General features: G+C 39.2%; 1 protein-coding gene across 7 annotated transcripts in view; it reads left to right on the top strand.

Moving 5' to 3' along the window:
• The window catches only part of MAP7 (microtubule associated protein 7), a 120,985-nt gene that overhangs the window by 88,176 nt on the left and 9,102 nt on the right, over window positions 1-23,707 (top strand). For 4 of the 7 annotated variants that reach the window (XM_074862618.1, XM_074862615.1, XM_074862620.1 and 1 more), the window contains 11 exons: window positions 264-374; window positions 5,837-5,950; window positions 9,319-9,467; window positions 12,100-12,215; window positions 12,627-12,907; window positions 16,502-16,685; window positions 18,546-18,741; window positions 20,215-20,316; window positions 20,598-20,648; window positions 20,740-20,797; window positions 23,248-23,386. In XM_074862618.1, the coding sequence (XP_074718719.1) occupies window positions 264-374; window positions 5,837-5,950; window positions 9,319-9,467; window positions 12,100-12,215; window positions 12,627-12,907; window positions 16,502-16,685; window positions 18,546-18,741; window positions 20,215-20,316; window positions 20,598-20,648; window positions 20,740-20,797; window positions 23,248-23,386 (1,501 nt within the window). The remainder of the gene's footprint in view (window positions 1-263; window positions 375-5,836; window positions 5,951-9,318; window positions 9,468-12,099; window positions 12,216-12,626; window positions 12,908-16,501; window positions 16,686-18,545; window positions 18,742-20,214; window positions 20,317-20,597; window positions 20,649-20,739; window positions 20,798-23,247; window positions 23,387-23,707) is intronic. The other 3 variants (XM_074862617.1, XM_074862621.1, XM_074862616.1) reach the window with 2 other exon arrangements.

The following is a 23,707-nucleotide window of genomic DNA, read 5'->3' as shown; positions in this document are numbered from 1 at the left end:
AGATCCTCAATTAAGTCCCTGAAGTGCAACCTGATTGAATGACAATCAATTAACAGAATCTTTTAAACGTTTGAAACTTAAGTGGTTTTGTGCCCAGTCTTTGAGTCACCTGTATAATGTCTGCTGAGAGGTCCAGTCTATTTTGAAAGTTCTTGTGGTAGAGCAGGAGTGACCTAGTCATGTTTTCCTCCTCCCACTAGTGAGCTAGGAACTTGCACTACTGCATGTGGGCTGTCAATTAGCATTATCTCCATTTGTTTTAGATCCAGACAGGCGGTCTGTTTCAACAATGAACCTTTCGAAACATGTTGATCCAGTCATTAACAAGCGGCTCTCCTCCTCATCTGCAACATTACTAAATTCTCCAGACAGAGGTACAGTTTCAAAGAAAAAAAAAAAAAAAGAGCAAGAAAGAATGTTCTATATTGATGTATTACTTTGCACATAAAACAAGCTTCTGAAGTCATTTTCTGTACTTCATCTAAGTGGGAGTGAAAAGGCTTCAAATGTGAAAAGTAAATGGTTGAACATTTTTTCCTGTGAGAAGAAATACGTATTTCTTGTTTTTTAAAACAAGAGAACTTACCTGAACAATCTTACTTTAGCAAATGATAAAAGCAGTGCTTCTGTCAGGTTTTTAGTAAATGAGGTACAACTATTGAAAGAATACATCGCTACATAGTGCATGCAATCATGTGTGACCTTTTATTTGCATTAGGCCATTTTGTCATTATTTTGTTTTCCTTTCTTCTTTGGTAATAGTTCTTGAATATCTAAGAACGTGTTGCATGAAGCTTTCAAGCAGTTATTTATTACCATTTCCAATTATTTTTATTGAAGATGTATGGGTTTTTTTCATATGGTCTGTTTATTGACTTTTGTGTCCAGTTACTTTTCAAAGATTGCTTTATTTCAGTATATGTTTTTGATGTTTACAATTCTGCACAAATTATAAACTATCAATCTTTTAAAAATTAACATAACTGCATTGCTGCCTCTGTTCTGAGGATTTATGAGATTGAAGCATTGAGCTTAAAGGAGTTTTATAAAAGAATGTCTCTTGTATAACTTCTGCAGAGAGCTTTACAGAAAAGTACTTGGTAGGGATTTTTTTTGTCCTCTACTGAGAATGAGAAGTCTGTCCCATTTCCATCCAGATAAATACATGTTTTCAAAAACAATTTTTAGAATGGAATTTTGGTTGTTGCAAAACTGATTGGTAGGCATCTTTATTTGTGTGTCATAGCAGAGTGCCATGTTTCATGTGCATGCTTGTACATGTGTATCTGGTTGGTTTGATGAGCCATGTTAATCCTAGTGGGCTAACCTAGTTGTAGAGTCTGGTAACTTGCAAAAAATACATTATATTAGGAAATAATTTATTACAAAACTCCATTAATTTTTTGCTCTAAATGTTGAAATCTGGTCAGCTTTAATTTTATTAGCTTTTTAGGCAAATATATATATTCTACCAAATGGTTGCTGTTCTTTGCAGGGGATACTTCTTTGAGGAAGGATCTTGCAGGGGAACGCGATGGGGATGACGGACAGCAGCAGGCATTAAATATGAAGGATAGTCTCTTATGGACTGTAACTCATTGTGTTACAGTTTCTGCCACCCATTTCAAATTCAGGAGCAGTTCAACTGAATAGTAGACAGTCTCGAGGTGGGGAAAGGGAAAGAATGTGGAACTGATGGCCATATGTCAAAATCTTGAAATATTGTGGCATTCTTTGCTTGGCATTTTCATTAAAACAGCACAGAAATTCTCAGAAGTCTCTTCTGTCTTTCACAGACTCCAAGACAGAAAGCAAATTCAAACGCTGTAAATGCCCTCTTTCTTGTGCGAAGTCATATATCAAAATCTAGTTGAGTGTGTATCTGGAGAAGTGCCACTGGTCTCCCCAGTGGCCTCAACATCTTAAGGCAAATGCTTAAAGGAAGGCTCTAACTGTCTGCTCCCTATTTCACCTTCCAGAGGGCACCCAATCACACTTTATAATGCATACCCCTACCTGCAGAACAGTGAGCTGGAGACGAGGATGATAAGCTTACCCTAAGTGGCTTATAGCTGTCATCAAGAATGTGTCTTCTGTTAAGCAGCACCTTTTTACCATTTGAAGGACAGAATTATTTTTTTTTGGCCCAGCAAAAGACAAAAGTTTTCATTAACTTATTGCCTAAAAGACTGGTTCATTCTTTTTCAAGTATAGTATTGCTATGCAGCTCTTTATCACAATTTTACAATCGGACAGCTAGAACAGGCTTCTCATTATACTTTTACGTTAATTGTACAGGTCTGAGTAGTTGAAACTGTAACAAAACACGAACACACGTATTGAAGTGGAGAAAGTGGCTGTTGACCAATAAATTTTGGTAATTGTGCTCTTTAAGGAAAGCAGAGCAAGTGGATAATACTTCAGATGAAGTATGAGTTACACACTTTCTTGGTTTTGAAAAGCAAAACTTGCACCATAGTTGTGTTCCTTATCCTCCTCTCTGCAGTGCTTTTTCTCCATCACTGCATCACCTTTGTCTGCCACCTTTATAGAAGAAATTCAGGGACTCCAGTATTGTTTTCTGTTGAAAGAGAATCTAAGCACAGAGTTTTTCCTCATCTACTCCTCACCATGTTTGTATAAGCAAACGCCACTGTTATCAGTAAGTCTCCTTTGTGGTGCTCATCAGGAGACCTGTTAAATCCCTGCTTCCCATCTGTTCCTAGAACTAATCAGATGCTGCTGTTTGCTTACTTGCAATTTATTCTGCTGCTGCTAAGACAACTTCCCAGTGTTCAGTTTGTATATCCTGAAAACAAATACAGATGATTGTAATCGATTCACTGTTGCCAGATCCCTGGGACTTTGTGTGGTTTTCAGTTACAAGTTAGGCTATAAAGATGTTTAGTATGTTTAAACTAACCTGTTGTAGCTGGGGGTAGGGGTACTTGCTTGCACCAGTAGTCCTATCATGAACCTGCTTCCTGTGTGGAAACAAGGAGCAAACAGCCCTAAGGGTGATAGCCTAACACAGCGTGAGAACAAAAATTATCATTTCCCCTTGTCTGTCAGATGGTTTGCAGAACTAAATCTTGAAAACATCACCCTAAGGTGTTAAATACAAAAAGAGCAAGAAAAAAAACCCCTGACATCATGGTCTTAAAATCAATCTTATTTTGGAATGTTCTTTCTTTTTTTTTTTTCGATTTGCTTCAGTGTGAACTGGACACCAAAGTTAGGTTGTTCAGCGCATTTAGGTGTTAATATTCTTGTCCTTGGAACTCAGTAGGCAAATGTTTATTTGGCTGTTCTACGTTAATGGTGATGCTAATGATTATTACAATATGTATTGAAAGTGTTGAATATGATGCTTTCTGGGAGCTGTGTGTTCAGAAAAGTCAGTATGTGATGACCTTAATCCACAAAACCAAGGTATATTGAAATGAACTCTGATCTAAACCCATTTTAGAAATTTAGGGAGATTTCATTCCAGGCTCCCAGATAAAACTCTTTTGGCATCTCTGAATCAGGCCTGTTGGTTATATGGAGAAGAGAGTTTGTGTCGGTCTCTCTTAGCTCACTGTTGGTGCATATCAGCTAGCTTGCTCTGAAACTGCCTCGGTGCTGTCAGTTGGATGCTGTGGGCACACAGTTGCTTCCAGTAGGTGACGTGGATATAAGCTCCTCTGTGTTAGAGTCAAAGAGAAAAGAAAATTAAACCATACTCACCTTTAGGGCAAGTGACATAGGATAGGTGAGACATGGAAATTTAGTATTCTAAGTTATCAGTCTCTTAGCTGTGTCCTCTTGAGACTACATCTCTGGGGCCTCACATGTAAGGTCTGCAGCTGGCCCACAGGGCCGTATTATATTGTGACATTTACTTATCAGCTGTTTGCAGCTATACAGATGAACTCCAAGAAATTGATAGTATACATAGTACTGATTTATGGGTCTACAATTTCAGGGATTGCTTTCTGAAGTTATATGATCTTTGTGTTAAGCTATGGCAGAAGAGTTTCTCCAGACTCATCCATACTCACACCTGTGAGCCTCACCTTGTAAAGACTGAGACCGCAGAAGAGTCTGTTGTCTTGCAACAGTAGCTTTAAACAGTGATCATACTGTGCATGGTGCCTGGATGAAGAAAGGAAGCAAAGATTTTACCATTATTGCACCCAGTTTAATGGTAGTTCTGTGATTTTTCTTCATTGTTATATTACAAGCTTAATGATAATGTGTGTGCTGTAATGGAAGTCTCTGTAGGGTATTTTGTGTCCCTGTATAATCTGTACCAATGCAGAATGGAACCATTAATGACAGAGAGCTCTGGCAGTAGTACATTGTGTAAGGACACTTATCCAGAGAGCCTGCTGTGTTTGAGAGTCCTATATTTCTATAGTAATACCCCTTATTGAGTTACCAGAATTTAGGGGAGCAATTTGAGAAGTGAAAAACAGCACTGAGGGTGGATTAGGCAATTATGTTTTCATAGGATGAGATTGAGATCAGCCCTTCTTTTCATGGGGCTCAGCGTGGAGTAGATTAAAGACAGATTCAGAGTTTATGGCTATTAAGTGATGGATCTCTACCTTTAAAAATGCAAATTAATCTCAAGATTATTACAGCCAGTCACTTCAATTAATGTTTTAGAGACTGAGCCTCATAATTCAAGCTGCAGTTTTGTTGCCATAAACTCCAAACTAAGGCCAATGAATGCTGAGATGTAAGAAGACCTGATTTCACTTGCAACATCAAGATTATTGCTATAGTCTAAGCTTATAATGAACTACTATGGGAACTAGTTGAATGTTTTGGTTTGTGATGCTCATTATAATACAATTTCTTGCGTCAGAGTATCAAACTTCTAGTTCAATTTAAAAAAAAATTTATAGGGCTCTTTTGGTTACTACTTCACTATGATCAATGTTTAAATAGTATTTTTTTAAAAGTAAATAAATTTTACAAGTCAAAAGGAATATATTGTCAAGTTAAATTTGCATTAGGCAGTATTGGGGAAAAGCCAGGTAAGGGAGTGATTGCAGGCAAGTCAATGTGTGGTATGTTTTCAGAACAGACTAACAATGCAAAAAGATGGCTCTTATTACTGTTCTAAATTGAAAATTATCATTAGCAGGATTTTTTGATAGAGAATTAATGATCAAATGTACTTACTCTATTCTGTGGCTTCATGTATTACTGAGACAACAGTAGCTGCTGAACTTGGTATCTGCAGTTGAGGTACACTGTATCCTTTTGCGATGCTGTGATAAAACCTCTTTCTTTGACAAAATTCTCTGCATAGTAGTAAGCAACCTTCTTGTTTTTTTTCTAGCTAGGCTGGCAAAGAGAAAGTGTTTTAGTAATTGGTATTTTTTGTAACTAGAAGACCATATACCTTATGCGTAGAAAGAGTTTGGGACACAAACATTTCTGTCAAAGGCTATATTCAGGAATGGCAACTGCTCTCCTAGTACATAAGTTATACTATTATTCCTCATAGAGAATGTGCAAAATACCAGTATTAATTTGATAACAATTTGCCATAATGCCACAGGCAGTAACACAAATGCGTGGCCTGAAGTAAAAGCATAGCTGCATTGTCTGGAGACCTAATGTGTGTATATATATGTATATATGTGTTCCTATAGGAATTTCTCTACTAAAATGGAGTAAGAATAAAGTGCAAAACACTGAATGATTGTATGCTTTTGATCTCTGAAGGACACTTCCAAGATCTTCATGGTATGCAGTAGTGAGGAGATAATACTTCTGCAACATGTAGTTATTTGTGAAGTGTTTGATCTAACATCTTGCTTGTATGGTGCATGTTCAGCTCGTCGTCTACAGCTCAGTCCATGGGAGAGCAGCATTGTTAGCAGGCTCCTGATGCCCACTCACTCATTCCTGGCCCGAAGTAAAAGCACAGCTGCATTGTCTGGAGATGCAGGTAAATCTATAAGAGCAGAGGCTTCATGTCTCAGCTATTTATTTTTCCAGATTCCTTGTGGGATGTTGTAAAGTTATTGACCTAATTATGAGTGTATGGTAGCATCCCAAAATGAGCTTGAATGCCCATGATTATGTTGTGTGACAGCATGAAAACTTGTTTGTACAGTTGTTTGCTATGCCTCCTTCTTTCTCCCACCACGTCTTTCCTAATTTTTTTGCCTCTTCATCAATGCAATAAATGAATACAACACATGCAGGCCAGCAATATCACACTCTCTGGCTGTTCAAGGAAATGTGCACAAAGTTGTAAAGAGCTGATTCAGCACACCCACTGCTAAGGCTGCAAGCTGCTTGCTGCAGGGAATAGTTTTGCTCTCTACAAGGGCACTTCCCACATGGAACAAGTTAGACTTGTAGAAAGATAGGCCCTGGCTGCAGTGGATTTAATACATGCAAAATTAAATGTGCAGGTTTAATGAGGTTATAATTATTGTAAAGTTCTCTGCCAACCCCAGAACAGCTCTCAGATATACTTAATGAGGGGAAAATTAACATGCAGAAATGTGAAAATATTAAGTGGTAACTTAAAGCCCAGGCAAAACTATATTCCAAAGACCACCAGGGCATACTTGCTTATCATGTATTTTAGGCAGATGACAGCTGCCTCTCTGTTTTGTCATAGGATGCAAGCACTGGGGACTTTACCATTACAATAGTATCTTGCTGCACATGCTGAATGTTTTAAGTCTAGGCAAGTCTTTCCTGTCTGATACAGACAGGATCTTTATTCTAATTAAAGGACGTAGAAGATAAGAAGGAATAGAGATCTGCTAAGATTACTTTTAAAGAAGCTTTCACTCAAGAACTCTTATAACTAATTAGGTTGCAGTACATTTCCACAGGGGTAGCACTGTAGGAGCAGAAATGTGGATGATATTCTACAGACAGTGGAATTAACAAGTATGGAATTCCTTTTCACTCTTCACAAACAGCAGCTTGTAAAATACTTAATGTCATCTACCAAGCAGGATGCTGGAAATTCAGCTCTTCATTAGGGAATAGTTGAGAAAGCAGTGTCTTAATTTTGTAAGTGGTTACTTCACTGGAGCAAGTGTAAAGATTTTTTTTTTTTTTTGACTGCTATTGTTTATACTGTGCACTAAGCTCTAAACTGAGTGGAATATTGACAAAGATTGCAAATAGCAGGAATGGCTGATTTGTCAGTCATCAGTCTGAGGTGATTCCCTGAAATGCGTTCCCTATGCTAACCGAAACTGTACCACCCAGAAGAATAATCCATCTGCTCATTGTTTTCCAGGTATTATTCTCTAGGAGCAATAACTGCAGTCCCTTCATGCAGGATGCTTCCTGGAGATTAATGATCAGGTGGTGGTAATGGCTCACAGCTGTGCTCTGAGCACTCAGCTCATCCCAGCCTGTCATTATTCCCTAGAAAATTACTGTGCCCTTTGGCTGTAAAGATAAATTACAATGCAAAAAATCAAAATCAAATTAAATATGGATTCATGTCCTTAAATTTAAAGCAAGCTACTAGGGACATGCAGCTTAAGAGTATGTCTGGATCTTTTTTTAAATAACCCTCCAAAACCAAAATGTTTTTTAAATAACTCTCCAAAAGCTCCTCTGAATAGATATAATCCTGTTGGTACAGGATTCACTAGGAGTGCTTCCTAAAGCATTGTTTGGTGACATTGTAAATGAAAATGAACTGCTTGTCTTTTAGTACTTATGATGTTATGCTTGGTGGTAACTTCAGATAATCAGCATGCAGCAAGAGAATTGATTCACAGAGGGTGAGAACCATGTAAATTATAAGCTCTTTAAAACATACATTGTGCCACTGTCTCCTAATTGGTTTAGATATATCCAACCAAAAAAACCCCCATGAACAGAAATCCTGTTTTCTTGTTTCTCAGTTTTTATTTATTTTTTTAAGTCAGTCATCTTATAATACCTCATTAAACATAAATTCCCTATAAATGATAAGGCAAGAATGAGTCCCATTGCTGTAACACTTACATGAGACTCTCTTTATTCATAACGTGAATCTCTCTGTGCAGGAGAATTTGCAGCATTAGTACTGTTAAGTCTATGAGCTCGTCCTGTAACAGCAGCTGTTCTGTTGTAAGACTGGAAGAATTAACTGTATGTAGAACTGCATCCTTTCAAGTGTGCTCAGAGAGGGATCTACAGTCAAGAAATGTTGGAATTTTTTTAGCAAGGAAACTTGAGGATGTAATTCTCTTTTAGTATAGGGAAGATACCATATAGAAACTCTTCTTTTCCTTCAGGTAACATGCTGAATAATAACTATGCTAAGACTATATGAAATGACCAGGAAAGACAAACAGGAGCGGACAAATAACACTGCAGTAATAACATCGTCTTCCCCGGTCTTTTTCTTCAGTTAAACCAAGAGAAAGTCCAAGAATACTTTGCTGCTAGAAGTTCCCCATGATACAGTTTACAGCGTTAGAGTTTTCTTGGAATATGTAATCAGAACACCATATATCTGATAACATGCCATTGGCAGGACATCTTTTGGTAATAGTCTTTGTCCTTGTGCATACCAATGAAAACTGCCATCCTGGTTACTCAAATATTAATTTACAAGTTGATTTGTTGTTGTTAGTCTGCTTTTTGTAATGTTTGCTATCAAGAATGTATTTGAGTCAGCTGTTATTCTAGCATTATCAAGAAATACTAAAAGTTCTTAAATGGATGGGCTTCAAATATTCCTAAAAGAGGGATTTTTAAAAACACATCACTTGCTAAAAACTGTAGACAGCAACTTCATTGATTTCCTAGGTGAAACTGTTTTGTATTGTTAATGTGTTTTTATATTTGTGTGTGTGTCTCCTTTTATTTTCCTCTACTTCTAAGACCAATTAATAGGCATTCTGGTTTTAGTTTGATTGTTTTCTATTGTGAATGTAATTGAAACTCATGTCAATGCATATACTAAGCTGGACAGTCAGAGCAGTCATTGTGTCCACTGCTTTTTCAGCACCACCAGTTGTATGAAAACGTAACAGAAAAACATTGTTACTTTCTACGACTCAGTTATGTGGCATACTTCTTAATTTATTTAAAAGAAATTATTTGTTTACAAATGGAAAAGTACATGAGTGCCTATTGAAATTGTATCATTACTATATGTGTGACCGAGCTAATGTATCAAATGACAGTTCTGACTTGAGAATTAGTCATTCCTCTATGTATTAATACCTTCTTTCTTTTCTGTCTTTCTCGGTTGTTTCTGTTCCTGCTGGCTTTCCTCTGTCAATCCTCCAATGCTGCTCTGTAATTAAAATTAATAAATAACAAAACCAACCAACACCGTAGTTATCCCCATTTGTCCCCGTTCAGCATCTTGCAGCCCCATCAGTCCTCTGTCCTACAAGGCCATGAACTGTAGGAATCCAGGAGACCGAGCAAAACTTTATGCCTCTACTGATGCTGTTGGACGTAGGAGAACAGCGCATCTGGCAGGGGTAAGCATGCCAGTTGTACGTCAGTGTCTCATGCCATGATTGCACTGCTTGGTAGCACAGGAATAGTTGCAGGAATACCTGACTAAGCCTGATCCTCTCTTCTGCACTGTCTCCATCCCCTCCAATTTGTTTCATAGTTGGCTGGATTTTAACTGAAATACATTATGTGGTGATGTGGCCTGATTATACACCAAAGAATCCGTGTGGAAAAACACCCATGTTTTCCAAACACCCATGTTTGCAGAGTGGATGCCTTACCTTCTCATGAGGCACAGAGTCAGTCACAGTGTGTATGCCCTTTTCTCAGGTGGATTCTTTGATGTCTTTTAAGGCCCAAGCTGGTGTTGCAGCTTTTCCCTCAGTGGGGAGTCTTGTTTTTCCCAGCAACTTGTTTTCACAAAGCCTGTAGAATTTCATATCTTCTGAGGCCTCTAGCAAATTCAGTGGAGACTCTGAGATACAGAGGGGGAAAGGCATGCACTCACACTTGCCTATATACATAAGCAACGCAGAGCGCTGTCACTTCAGCTTTACTTTCTTAGGAGACCAGGCTAGTGAACTTTTCCTTGTTGAGAAGGAAGAGGTTGGTTTAGGAGCATGGTTTGTAAGCGAGGCTCCTCACAGATCACCTGTTCTTTCTGAATGATTTAGTGGCAGTACTGTGACCAGTCTGAGCTTTCAGGGAAAATCGGAACAGTGTGATACAGGCAGACCGAATTCCTGTTGGTGGTGCTCCAAGCCAGTGGGATGCAGTCAGCTCCAGTTCAGATGTCATTTGCTTAACCTGAGTAGTTATATTTTCCTTTGTACTCTACAGCCTGAGTTAGTTGAAAGTGTGAGAAGAATGAAGTCATCTCTGCAAATGATTGTGTAAGAGGGGCTTGCATTTTCATTTGGCATGATGGGCAAAATGTCAAGCGGCAGTGCTGCTACTGACACCCTTGTTGGAAGCAGTGTTAATGAAAGTCACATGAATCACAGCCAGTAATTAATTTTAGGCAAATGGTAGTATACTGAGATGTATCTGTAGAGAAATCTCATATTATGCGCATAGTGCATTGCAATCTCCAGGGCTTTTGGTTTGACACCTCTTGGGTCTTTCTCATTGCAAGTGGTTTGGGGTTTTTTTGCTGTTTTTTAAATTAAAAAGAAGAAAGGTTGATACATTTCGGTGGAGGACACAGTGTAAACATGTTGTTAATATAGAATGGCTGAGTTAAGAGCTGTTTCCAGTAGCCTGTATGGTGTGGAGAATCTTTTATTCTTCTGTAAACTTTTGTAGGAATTCAGTTTCTTATTGATATTAAGAAAAAATTTCTGATGCTCTGTTTTCAAGAGTAATAAAGTAGATCCAACAGAGTTACTGCTCATCAGCCAGAATTCTTGTCATTGTTATGCATTTATTCTGGCTGTGTACGCTTTGATAACTCAGGTGATTATCATATTAATCAGTAGATATCTGGTAAATTGTAGTGCAGAAGAGTTGGCTTGAGTAATGAGTTTAGGATCGAGACCATCTGTTGCTAATATTAATGTTTTTGGCAATTTAAACTAATTTTAACCATAATGACCCAAAAACCCCTTGGTTTAACCTTCATAAATCCAAGAGGGTTCATAAATTGCAAGAGGGTGCTCATGAAGTTGGTTTTGGTCTTTCTTTTCCAGTCGTTAACCTGGTTTTCAGTTCAGGAGATGATCATTGCAGAGCTCTTAGCTAGTGAGGTTCTAAAGCAGCATGGTACACACACTGCAGGGGTTGTGCTTGAGCCCCAGCCAAGGTGGTGAATAGCAGCCCCTCTGCATCATGTTGGCTGAGTGGCAGCTCAGTGTACTCTCCAGCATTCCCATTCTTCAGGCTATGAGAGTCTGAGCTCATTATTCCAAAAACCTGAAGTTTTTCATCTATAGTTAGATGGAGGAAGTATACAGATGCCTAAATGCTGATCTACTCCTTTAAACCAATAGTTCTATTGCTATAAACCAGAGCTATAACTGAAATATTTTTAAAAATAAAATCCTAGTATGAGAAATAAAGAAGGAGAAAGAGGAAATCACTGCCATGCGTAAGAATCAATGGCAAAAAAAGTATGTCCTGCGCAATCATCCCTGAAGAAAAGAATAGGATAACTGTTGTACCACATTGGAGGGCTTTGAGGGCATCTGTGGTGTTCGCATATAAGCATGAAAGCAAAAAGCTTGTGCTGTATAGGAACTGTGACTAAGCGTGATCCTGGGGGAGGGGAGGGGGGAGTGTTTTGTTCTTCAAATGGAATTGGGGGTTTACGGGGAGTAGTGGAAGGTACTCTGTGGCAATCAGCAAAGATCAAACCTTAAAAGGTAATTTTTTGCCTATGTAAAAATAAGCCTCTGCAAATTAGTCCATTACGTCTTAGGACAGTAGAGAACATGATTAAGAAGGATTCTTGTTGTCAAATGCGTATTTACTGACAAAGATGATGTCAGATTAGAGGGGCTATATTAATGAACTTGTTAAACAGGCTGTAGAAGCTACTGACTCAGCACTGCTTTTTCTCAGCCCTCCCCAACCCTTCATCCTTATCTGAGCTTGCTTTGCTTTCTTTAGCCATGTGAACTCTGGCTTGACTTTGTCTTTTTGTTTGCTGAACTATAGACTGACAAAAAAGAAAAGGAGAGAGACCATTTGTCATCCAGCTTCTCAGCCAGCTTTAAAGGAGGTCATTTTTCTTCCAACCCCAAAGCTAGATCATCAGCTCCCTCTCCAGTTTGGTAAGCCAAGTACATGCTTAGCTGAAGGTTGAGCTATAGGCAGCTCTGGTTGTTCTATTAATTAAATGTGAAACAGTGAAAACTTATTTGGTGATATAGATCTTTTCTCTCTGCAACAAAGGGAAAGACGGTCCTGCTCTTAGAAAAATATTACTACTGCTTTGAGGAAGGGGAAAAGAGGAGGAAGATACCTGGTTTCTTCCCTCTTGACTGGGCTCAGTGCTCACAAAACTGGAGAGTTGCAAAGAGAGCATTTTGCATGAAAGCTAGTTTGCTCCAGCAGTCCTGCTTGATAGCAGAGAAATAGAGAAGTTGGGGGGGTTTTTTTAGCTATTGTAGCTGTAGAAGTGATGTGCAGGTGGTGTCCAGCAGACCATATCTGACAGTGATTGTCACTCTTTGGTTACACAGGCATGCGTCAAAGTCTTTGCCTTTTTTGGCTGGCACACCCAAGCAGATAAATTCCCCACCTGGTTCCTCCAAAATTTCCTCTGCTCAGGCACGTCCTCCTTCTCCTGGCAACATCCGGCCAGTCAAAAAAGAGGTCAAACCAGAGAGTGAGAAGAAAAGACCAGAAAAGGAGGCTGAAAAGGCCAATGAGGAAAGGACAGAAGAGAGTAAAGGAACTTCAGCAGGGGCTGGAGAATCTGCAGGTCGAGAAGAGCTCGCTGTCCAGGCAGACCTTGCCCAAGGTAAGGAGAGATCCTTCTTCAGGTTAACAAATGTCTGAAAGTCTCTTTTGTTCTTCTCTCTCTTTCTCTGAAATAACGTAGCTTTCAAGTTAGTTTTCTATCAAGTGTTAAATTCTTCAGAATGTTCCTGCAGATGTATGTTCATTATGAGGAACGTGTAAACAGGTTGAAGCCCTCCTGCTTGTAACAGTCAAAACAACAGGCAGACCTGCCTTGCACAGTGTGGCTTCACTGCCCTTTTGGACCAGGATTTTGTCCCTCACGTCATGACACAGCTTCTTTTCAAGCTGTTGAAGTAGAATAATAATGATCTGAGGACTAATGGTGCAGGAAGCAATCACATAAGGTAACGTGAGCAGTGAGAATGTCCATCTCTCTGGACACTCAGTACAGTTGTGCTGATAACCCTACCAGCTTTCCTATAATATTGCAAGAGTACCACATCATAGGGGAGATTAGCAGGATAAAGTGGCATGCAGAGGAGAATCAAGGAGAAGAGTAAAGAGGAGTAGGCAGAATTTTTCAGGGTAAATGAGTTACTTAAAAATAATTACCCAACAAACAAACAAAAAAAAACCCCACACCAACCCTGAAAATCAGCAAGGCAGAAAAGGATGTACACACAGAATAAAATAATTATCATAAAGTGTAGGAAGGGCACAAGGTAAATCTGAAAATAACAAATGTAGGTTTGTTCTAGCAGACATTTTAGTCCATTGTAAATATAGCATAACCTGTCTGGCTCACAGATGGGGTAGAGTGGCCATTTTGAGCACTGGGATTCCCAGGATGGATTACTTAGGATTCTGAATTTTAAATTCATAGATTCCCCTGTGATTATCCTTCAGAAAACAGTTTTAAGTATTAATAATCCTGCATTTAACTGCAAGATGTGTAGTTGGGGGTTGTTCTTCTGTGGGAAGATCTGATGTGAATTGATTTCTTCTGTTCTAATAAGTTCTGTTACAGTAGTTCCAGTCTGATACATAGGTCCTACCACACAAGGTGCAACCTCACAAAAAGTGAGAGACTTACAGTAATAAATGGATGCATCTGTGGGCCATGGGCATGGAATGAAGATATAATTGCCATGTGAGCATGGGTTTTCACTGCTCTTCTGATAACCTTTTACCTGCTTCCTTTTAAAAGGATTTCAGGGATACCACTGAGATAACTTTGCAAATGTTTACAAGTTGTAGTTCCCCAGTACAAGGTGCAGACCAGAGAAATATCATCATGCTTGTTTGACGGTTTAGCTCAGGAGGAAGAGAGGCTTGACTTCTTTGCAGAGTCAGTCAATATTTGAGTTTGTAACAAGGTCACTTAGTATGAAAACAGGTTATGTGTGATAAAGATATTCAAAAGTGAAGTAGTTTGTATTCACAACAAAACAGCAAGTAGTGGAGAGGGGCAAAAGAGAGGGATACTGTAGTCAAAGTGGTGAGCAGCACTTCAAATTGGATGTCTTTTGCCAAAGCCAGAGGAAGTGGTGATTGGGACCAAAGATTGAGACCTCAGGCTAAGCATTTTAAGTGTGAGGCTTTGTACTGCAAATGGAGGCCCAGTCTGCCAAAACTTAGCCACTGATTTGTTGCAAGAATCTAAAGAGGGGTAAGTGCAGCATCTGGAGCTAGAGAGAGATTGCTGATTCTCCTAGGTCTGTGTTGCAGGTGAACATAGCTGATTTCTGCCAATTAACTGCATTGGCCTTCAACCTGTCTGGCTCAGCTGCCTGCTAGCTGTATAGTCACAAGAGCCAGGAGGTCAGCAGGTAATGATCACTGATGGAGCTATTCAAGCTTTTGCAGTCAAATCTCACATGACTTTACTGATACCAATGAAGTTTTAAAGGTATTCTGGGTGTGCCTGTTTAAGCTGTTGTAATCTTTTCTGACAGCAGGGCAGGTGTACATTAAACAGGCTACTTGTTACGCTGCCAGCTTCAGCACCTGCGGCAAGAAGTGAGCCTCAAGCAGCACAAAACTGTGCTTCAAGAGTGACAGCCCTGCCTTGGTCCATGTCAGTAAATTAAAAAGGGCCAAGGTGGTGGAACTCTGTCAGTTATACTGTTTAATTATTACAGAGGCTATCTGGTATGTTTCTGATCATTTGTAGTCACAGCCGCATATTTTCTTACCTTCTGTCCCTAAGGCTACTAAGAGCATAGCTCTGAAGGGCTCCCAAGCTTTAGCGTGATCAAATTACTTACCTTTTTATATTTGACCATCCAGAATTTTCTGAGTTCCTAGCTACATTTTGGAGGTTAGCTCAGGCCTGGACTGTTCTCTAGGGGCAGACTGAATACCTGTTTTGGTAATGTGAGAGAATAGTGCTCTGGCTGAGCCTAAACTGTGCCAGCTCACCTTAGGGCTAGAGAACAGGCCCTGTCACTCTTTAAATTACTGGTGTACATGTATCATTTGAATTTGAGGTGAAAGGCCTGAAGCAGTTATAAAAAGAGCTGCATAGTTTTTACTTGATAGAAGAAGAGAGCAGAGAAGTCAGCAGATGTGAGCATTCAGCACAGAGAAAGCAGCTGAATTTGTGTTTGTATACATGAGGTGTAGGAGGGGGGCATCAGAGAGGAAATCCCTCTTGGAAGTTGTTAGTGAGGTGAAGAAAATGCTGTAACATCCCAAAAGGTGATTAGAAATGTAGTTTTATCTCCTGGTTGTTTGTGATGACTTATTTTACATGTATCTTCCCAGGATCAGGATCTGATTCATTGACAGATCAAAGTCTTCCCTATCCGTGTTTGCCTGAGATACCAGATGTGATTACCCTGGGAATGATTCCTTCAGTTAGCTTGTGTGTTGGTAATGGTCCCTCGCCTCTAGAGAAAAAGTGCACTTGAGATGTTCCATACCTGTGCTAGAGAACACTGGGCAAATTTACAGAAATGTGAACTAGTGTTTTACTTGAGAAAAACCTGTAACACCTTCTTTACTGGATGGCCAAAGCTGGTCCTATATGAAGAATTTACGTGAAGATGCTATTAAAATTTGAATACAAGCCATAGTTCACCAATAGTGGCAAAGCTTGTTAAGAAGCTGTGTTCTGGTCCCACGAATTTTCTCAGGTTGGAGTAGCTACAGAATTGATGATAGTTTGTGTCCTACCCTTGTTGCAGATCACTTCAGAGAGTTGATGTTTGAGATCAAATAACCAAAAGTGACTGGCCAGAAGTCTGGCTCTGCTCTTCAGATGTAGACTCTCAGACAGAGAAAATATTATATCACAATGTTTCATTTTTGCTCTCCAAATAGAGTTGGGCAAGCTTAAGAAATGTGATGGTAGGGACTTGCTAAGTCATCATAACTCCTGTTAGGCACCCATCAGCATTTGTTCTTCTGACAGAAAAGCTGGCTTAACCGTTCAACTGCAGCTGCTTTCACATATCCTGTATAAACGAGCTTCCCTTAAGGAATGTGAACGCTTAGCATCTAGAAATTTCTTCTTCCTCTGAATTGTTTATAAAACCATGTAAGCTTGAAAATATTTTGTAGAGTATTTGAAACAACTTTCTGTCCTTTTCAAGAGAGTGTCTTGGCTACTGTGTCTGTACAAACTAGTTTTTCTTCCCATCTGTTTCAGCAGCCAGCCCATCCCTACCTCCTGCTCCGTCAGCTCTTTCTCCACCTCCCGTCCCCCCAAAGACCTCTGCAGGTACGACTGACCCTGAAGAAGCAACAAGGCTGCTGACAGAGAAGAGGCGCCTTGCCCGTGAGCAGCGGGAACGGGAGGAGCAAGAAAGGAGGGAGAGAGAAGAGCTTGAAAGGTGATTCTAGACCTCTGCAGTGGAGAAGATACATTTTTAACAGCTTCTTGTGTATATTCTGTTATATCGTGGTAGATGAAGCACAGTACTGAAGTGCAGGAGGCACGAATTCCTCCCTGAAAATGAAGTTTCCTGTTGGGTTTTTTGGAGGCACAATATATACCTAAGCAGATCTGCAAGGTTAAAACTTATCCCAAATAGTGCTTTAAAATAGGACAGGAGGTGAGAACATATTCTTGAAATTCATTGTTTCCTCAGAGATTAGCAAAGCTATACTTGTTTCTTCCAGTTAGAGGACTCTACACAGCTGTTTTCAACTTTGTGACTGGCACAATTTCTCTTACTTTGAATTGTAAGGTCTCTACCAGGGGTGGTGTTTAGGTGTCCAACAGCTGTGACTTAAGCCTTTTTGTTTTCTCATTTAAAATCAAGATCCCCAACAGTTTTGGAGGGTAAATGATGTTGTGTCTCATTTTTTACTAGCAAATGAGTAGCCCATCTGGATACTTATAACTGTGGCTATAACACAAGTTGAGCACCTTTTTAGAGGGATGCCATTTCTCTGGAATTTTTTGTAGTTCTTTAACAACATTGCTGAACATAGGAACAAGGCAGAGGCAGTTAAAATAGCTTGGCTTTGCAAAAGGCTTACAACATGGTCGCTCTCAAAAAGGGTTTTTAAAGAAAATAAGTTGCTGTGGCATTAAGAGTCTGTCTTAGAATTTATTCACCACATTAAAGATCAAAAACAAAAGGTAAAGAATAATCAGCTTTCACAATGAAAGGAGTTTTCAGTCTCTGTGCAGTGCCTTCATAGATGAACTTGAATGGAGTTGTGGCCAGTGAGATAATGCTGGTCTTCAGTGAGATAAAGCAGTTGTGAAGAGTTTCAGACATATCTTATATTGCTGAGATACTAAATGGAAGCTGAATTGCAGTACTGCATGAGCATAAAGGAATGTGTATAAGGAAATAATCTTAACTCTGGTGGTAGTCTCTGGGCTAATTATTTATGAGGGAACAGATCTTGCTTGGAATTGAGTATATGAAAGCATCAGGTGAGTCATGGTCAACAAAATAAATTAACTGTTACAAGTTACTAGAAAAGGAGAACAAAAGGAAAATGTCATTTTAAACTATCCAAGGTGAATCCGTGTCTTGAATGTTGAGTTGGTATTTTTTGAGATAGTAAAATCAGTAAAACCAGGAAAATAGTGCAGACATCAGGGAAGACCACAAGTATAGAACAGCTCCCATAAGAAAATCTACTAAACAGGTGAGGGTTCTTCAGCTGGGAAGACTGTCTTTTACTTCCGAGTGGGGATATGATAGGCTACAAAGTCCTAAATAATCTGGGTAGCATCAGAGGTGACAGGGAAAAGTTATTCACTGCCATAATACAAGGATGAGGGGGCATTAAGTGAGGTTAGGAGGTAACGTTCAAAAATCAGCAGAATTAGATACTTTTTTTAAATTCAGGAGTTGTCACCGCAAGATAAGATGGGTGTCAAAAATATATGCTATTTCAAAATATGATTAAATGAAATTACACAAAGTGTTTTACAAGATGTATTTAAGTCAGTGATACTGTTTCTGATTCAGAAAGTATGTGAGTCATAGATCAGTGGAAGTCAGGCATATGCTGGAAAAGTACTGGTATTGCCTTGCAAAGTTTTTTTATGTTCCATAGGGCTTCACTTTTGGCCCCTGCTGGAAGCAGAACAGACAACTTAGGAGACAGCAATTCAGCCTTTATCCAGCTGTTCTGCAGTGCTGGTGTCTTGGGTCAGGAATCTGGTGGTTTGGGTTTTTTCCCTTCTTTTTTTACTTATTTTTCTTACGCTTGTTTCATGATTGCAGGCAAAAGAAGGAGGAGCTGTCACAGAGGATAGCTGAAGAAAGAGCTCGCCGAGAAGAGGAAGAAGCTCGCAGACAGGAAGCAGAAAAAAACCAAAAGGATGCAGAGGAGGAGCGGGAAAAGGAAGAACGGTTGCGCCGACAGGCAGAGGAGAGGGAACAGAAGGAGAAAGAAGAGATGGAGCGCATTCAGAAACAAGTATACTCCCCTCCTGGAATTTCTGTGTCAGTCTGGTTGGCAGCAAAGTAGATGAAGCAACACCTCGTACGCAGCACCTAGATTAGAGGGATAGCTAAAATTTAAGTGCTATATATAAAGTGAATAGGATCAGGACAGAGTTCATTCCACAGAGTGGTTCAAAGAGTAAAGATATTTTTTTCTGGACAAAAACGTGGTAGGGAGTCGAGTTTTGTTTTTGTCTTTTTCACTGTAGAATTTATTTAGAACAAATCCTTTCCTGTCCCAGTAAATCGTGGAGGATTTTAGTGAATGGTATGTGAATGGTATTATACCAGAGAACTCCTTGTCCCCACAGTTACAGAGAGAAATCTAGATGCCAAGGTAACTAACTATTGAGAGTGTTGGAGATGTAGCACTGTGCAGTTCTAATCCTATGCCCAGTATTGCTTTTGTGTGGGGTTAGTGGGAAGGAGTATGTAGGTTTTGATCACTCTAATCAAACCAAGGAGAACCTTTACCTGGTGCAGTCCTCCTGAAATCAGAGTAGCTACTCAAAAGACAAGAGTAGATAAATAAAAATAAATTTTTTCAAGTGCTCTCATTTTAGATGGGCATAATGTTGGCTTACCAACTTTAGGAGAGGCTGTGGATAGGATTCTTCTCTTTTTGCCTGCACTTTCTCACCCCCAAAATTCAGTACTTCAATCTGCCTAGTAGACATTAGTTCTTTCGCCTGGTATATAATTAATGTATGCTTCTGAAAATAAATGTTTAAAGGGTTGTGTTAGTGAATATAGCTCAGAAACTACAGAAAACTGCATTTTTTTCAGAAGATGTATGCTGCTTTCTTTGAAATGCCAAACTGAGGTACATCCCCAGTGTAGTACTCAGAGTTAACGGGTGGCCAAGTTTTTTTTTTGATGTTGCAACTGTAACAAATGAACTCTTGTAGTAGTTCCATCATACAGCACTGTCACTATCAGGGTGCAAGGTCTCTCTATAGTATACTCCAGACAAGTTTTACATTTAATTAAAAAAGGAGGAATGGAAAGCTTGTGCAAATGTACCTGTGGCTGTTTGTCCTTGGTCTCATTAAGCAACAAGACTGCTGCTTTTGTTTAACTCTCAAAAACATCCACCACTCAAAACATGAATCTCTTTAATACCTTCCTGGCTGCTGTTTTAGTGCTCAAGGAGAGGAAATGTATTCCTCATATGTCATCTGGTGTGCTTTCATGCACATGCCCCAGAACAGGCACAGAACCAAATATGGTGTCCATTGTTTGATTGGGCATCTCTTAATGCTATGCAAAACACGGAGATTAATCAAGAAATGTGCAATTCAGTCTGAAAAGATTGTTGGTGACTTGTAAACCCCAAAAGCATCTTTTCAGGGTGTTGTAGATATGCATAGTTAAGCAGATATCAGTGTAAATCAGTCCTTAAATAGTAAGTTATTCATCACTTCTTTTTCTTTTACCATCAACTCAGAAAGAAGAGGAAGCTCGCCTACGGGAAGAGGCAGAGCGGATTCGCTTAGAACGTGAAAAACATTTCCAAAGAGAAGAGCAAGAGCGCTTGGAAAGGAAGAAGGTAACTCAGTACCTGCAGAGAAACTGTAATTCGTTTTGCCTTAGCAGTTTGCTTCCACCTCAGCTGTAGACAGTTATCCATAATATAAATGTTCCCTGAGAAAAGCTGCAGTCCTCATCTGTGTAGCCTGATGTGAAAGTGAAAGGAATATTGCCAACAGTAATAAATCATCTCTTTGCAATAAACTGATGCAACTGATAAACGACAAGCAGTTGTGGTTTGGGCAAGATTTTGTATTAATGCCAGTAAACATTATTTTACCCCTTTACATTTCATTGTAGAGGCTTGAGGAGATCATGAAGAGAACTAGGCGTGTAGAAGCTGTAGATAAGGTCAGTGCTGCTATTTAACATGTGTAAATATTGGGCATGTGTCACTTTTTAAATGCCATTTTTAATTGACAAAACTGTGCTTCCTTTGTAGAAACCTGGTGACCAGCAAAATGGACATATATCAAAGGCAAATATTCCCGGAGAAGCAGGTATTGTGTTTAACTGTGCCCTGAGCAAAACAGGTGAATAAATGCCTACTAAGCACAATGATTTGAGATACAGTTCCGAAACTTGGCATGCTAATTGCAGTAAAGAAAACCATGAGAGGAGTAGAACTGAAGTCTTAGCAAGCACTATTTATTTAGCCTTTCTATGTAGGTAGCTAGCCATTACCAAATGAGACAGCTGTTTTAGCAACTTTATCACATTGGTGTTTAACGAGAGGGAGTTGCTTACCAAGTTTAATTATTTATAAAGTGAAAAGAAACAAATTCTTTTCTGATTCGGATCACAGAAGAAACTGATTCTATAGTTTCTTATGCATAGTATTACAGATGTGGTTGCCGACTTACTCTGTTTTCTTGAAGGGTTGTTTCATCTCAGTCATCAAAACAAACTGTTCATTATCCAGACATCTCCTTGTGATTTCTCTCTTCCACACCTGCTGCCTTATTCACTTGGTCTTAATTTCTATTTCTTTCAAAATTCAGCTGCTACAAAAGCTTAGAGTCTCCCTGTCACACCCACACTTTCAGTCTTCCCTTCTATTCTGTTCCCTCTATCTTTTTTTTTTTTCCCTGGTCATTTTAGGTGAAGGTTTATGTAAGATTTTAATACTTATAATGAAGGAAGCGAAATAAAATGTAGCTCGTATTCAACAATCACCAAGTATGAACTAGCAGTATTTAAAGATACTGAAGTCAACCTATTGTAGCATAACACATTAAACGACATTAATCTTTATTTCTTTTTTGTGTTTGAGTTGAGTAACATGGAGGACAAGTAACAGCACTGGCTGTCTGTACTTTTTTTTTTTATGTTTAAAGTGAATGCTCTAAATAGCACTGCCAGGAAACCCTTTGACACAGATTTCATTATGTGTGGGATTTCATTATGTATTTGGAACGTTATTTGTTTATATATCATCTTAGGGGAAAAAAAAGTTTGGAAACTGCTAATACAGAGTGCATCTCACATGCCATCTATTGCTGCAGGCACTGTTGAAGGTGCTACAGACCACTTAATTCTTGAAACTATAAATGGCTCTGTAACCTGTGGCTAGCATTTTCCTGCCCAAGGTAGAAGACAAGTAGTCAGTTTCCTCAGGCATACAAGAATTTGGACTTCCATTTCCCCAGGCCCAAGGGAAGGCTGGAGTACTTGAGTGACTGGATAAAGAGAAAACTGCCCTCACTCTCAGGGCAGCTCTACTGTTCAGCTTTGCTTTATCTAGATATGCTGTTGAGTTAAAGGTATGAATTAATGGACATATTTCAGCCAACTCTAACTTTACATATTAGGCTCTAACAGACTTCTGACTATACACAAATGGTGATTTTTCTTTTTTTTTTCCAGTTTTACTCCTTGACAAAATATGAGGAGACCTTTGTGGGAATGGCCAAATCACACAATGAAACAAAATCCATCACTTTTTTGTCATTTGTTTGGCCTCTGCTTCAAAATAGGAGATAACGCGCCTTTCTAAAGCAGAACTTTCTTCTGCTTTTCTCTTTTAAATGTTAAAGCCAATGTATTTTCCTCATTCCACTTGTAGAAGCACTGAAACCTGTATTGCTACTATTTTTTGTGTAAAAACTTGTCAAAGATCAGACTAAGACATTCAGTGTAAAAGACTTCAGCTCAAACATTTAGAGCATAGCAAAACAAGAGCAGCTGAAGGAGGGTCTCCTCAGACAAGGTTTTGGGTAAGCGAGATAAATGTGTCCAAGCCTTGAATACTAAATTGTCCTTGTGATTATCATAACAGATGATAGTATGGGTGGGGTGCAATTGCTTCCTTTTATTGAGCTGTATGTGAATTAGTGTGACTGTAGATACAATGCAGAGGGCTGTAGTTGTACTCTAAAAGAACATCCTGAGGCAGGCCAGTAACATCTACCATATGGTCTTTGGATGAGGCACAAGGATACTCTAATTTTAGGTTGCTCTCTACAGCATTTTATAGTAGTAAATTGGTACTTGTTGAAAGAAGTATCCCTCCCATGGAGATTTCTTCCTCTTGATTTCCTCTTGGGTTGCAGTCAGTGACACAGGAACCAAGAAATACCAGTGTATGGAATTGATGATGTCCCAGTGTTCTCCTATTCCATTCTCTAGTGATGCTTGGAAAGTGCCAGCATAATATTCTGTCAGATACCAGCCTATTTTGACCACTGGCTTATGTGTTGAAATTTTTTATAACATTGTAAAATGTTTATTCTCATCCCTAAAGCTATGGCTTTGAAATCTGTGGTATTTACTTTGGACCTGAAACAGGACTTGTGTGCCCAAAAACTTGACAAAGGAGGGAGGGGGTGGGGTAACTATTTTTTAAAACTGTAGCTTGCCCTGACTGTGCTAACTTTTGTAAGAAATGTTTTATCCTAATCTGCAGGTAGATGATGTTGCTTGGTTTCATGAAAACCTGTTTTCTCTCTAGTCATAACCAGTCCTGCATCTCCCTTGGAACCGGCAGGAGGACCTCAGCTTCAGCATGCCACGCAATCTCCGCACAACGGGAAACCCATCGCCTGCACGCATGTGATTGTTTCACATCAACCCCCTGTAAATATGGACAGGTAAGAACACTGCAAAGTATTGGGGAGTATTTAGATGATGAGGGTTACTAGAGTAATAAATTATTTTCAGATCCATGTGTTCATTAACTAAATAAGAGACAGCTGTTCAATCTGCCTTGTTTGCTGTTTATTTTTATCCTTTCCTGTGTTCAGAAAGGAACTTTGTCATCTTTCACATAGCAGTAACCCATTTTTGCCCAGTGATAAGGAATAATTTTGTAAAAATCCTTTGCAGTGTTTGGAACAATGTCTTGTTTGCTAACAATTATTACATAAATTGAAACTCAATGGAAAGGGCAATTTTTTTCTGTTCCTTTCCAT

This window comes from Strix uralensis, chromosome 3 (genome assembly GCF_047716275.1).
Source record: "Strix uralensis isolate ZFMK-TIS-50842 chromosome 3, bStrUra1, whole genome shotgun sequence".
Taxonomy (NCBI): domain Eukaryota; kingdom Metazoa; phylum Chordata; class Aves; order Strigiformes; family Strigidae; genus Strix; species Strix uralensis.
This window is presented reverse-complemented; position numbering and strand designations above follow the sequence as displayed.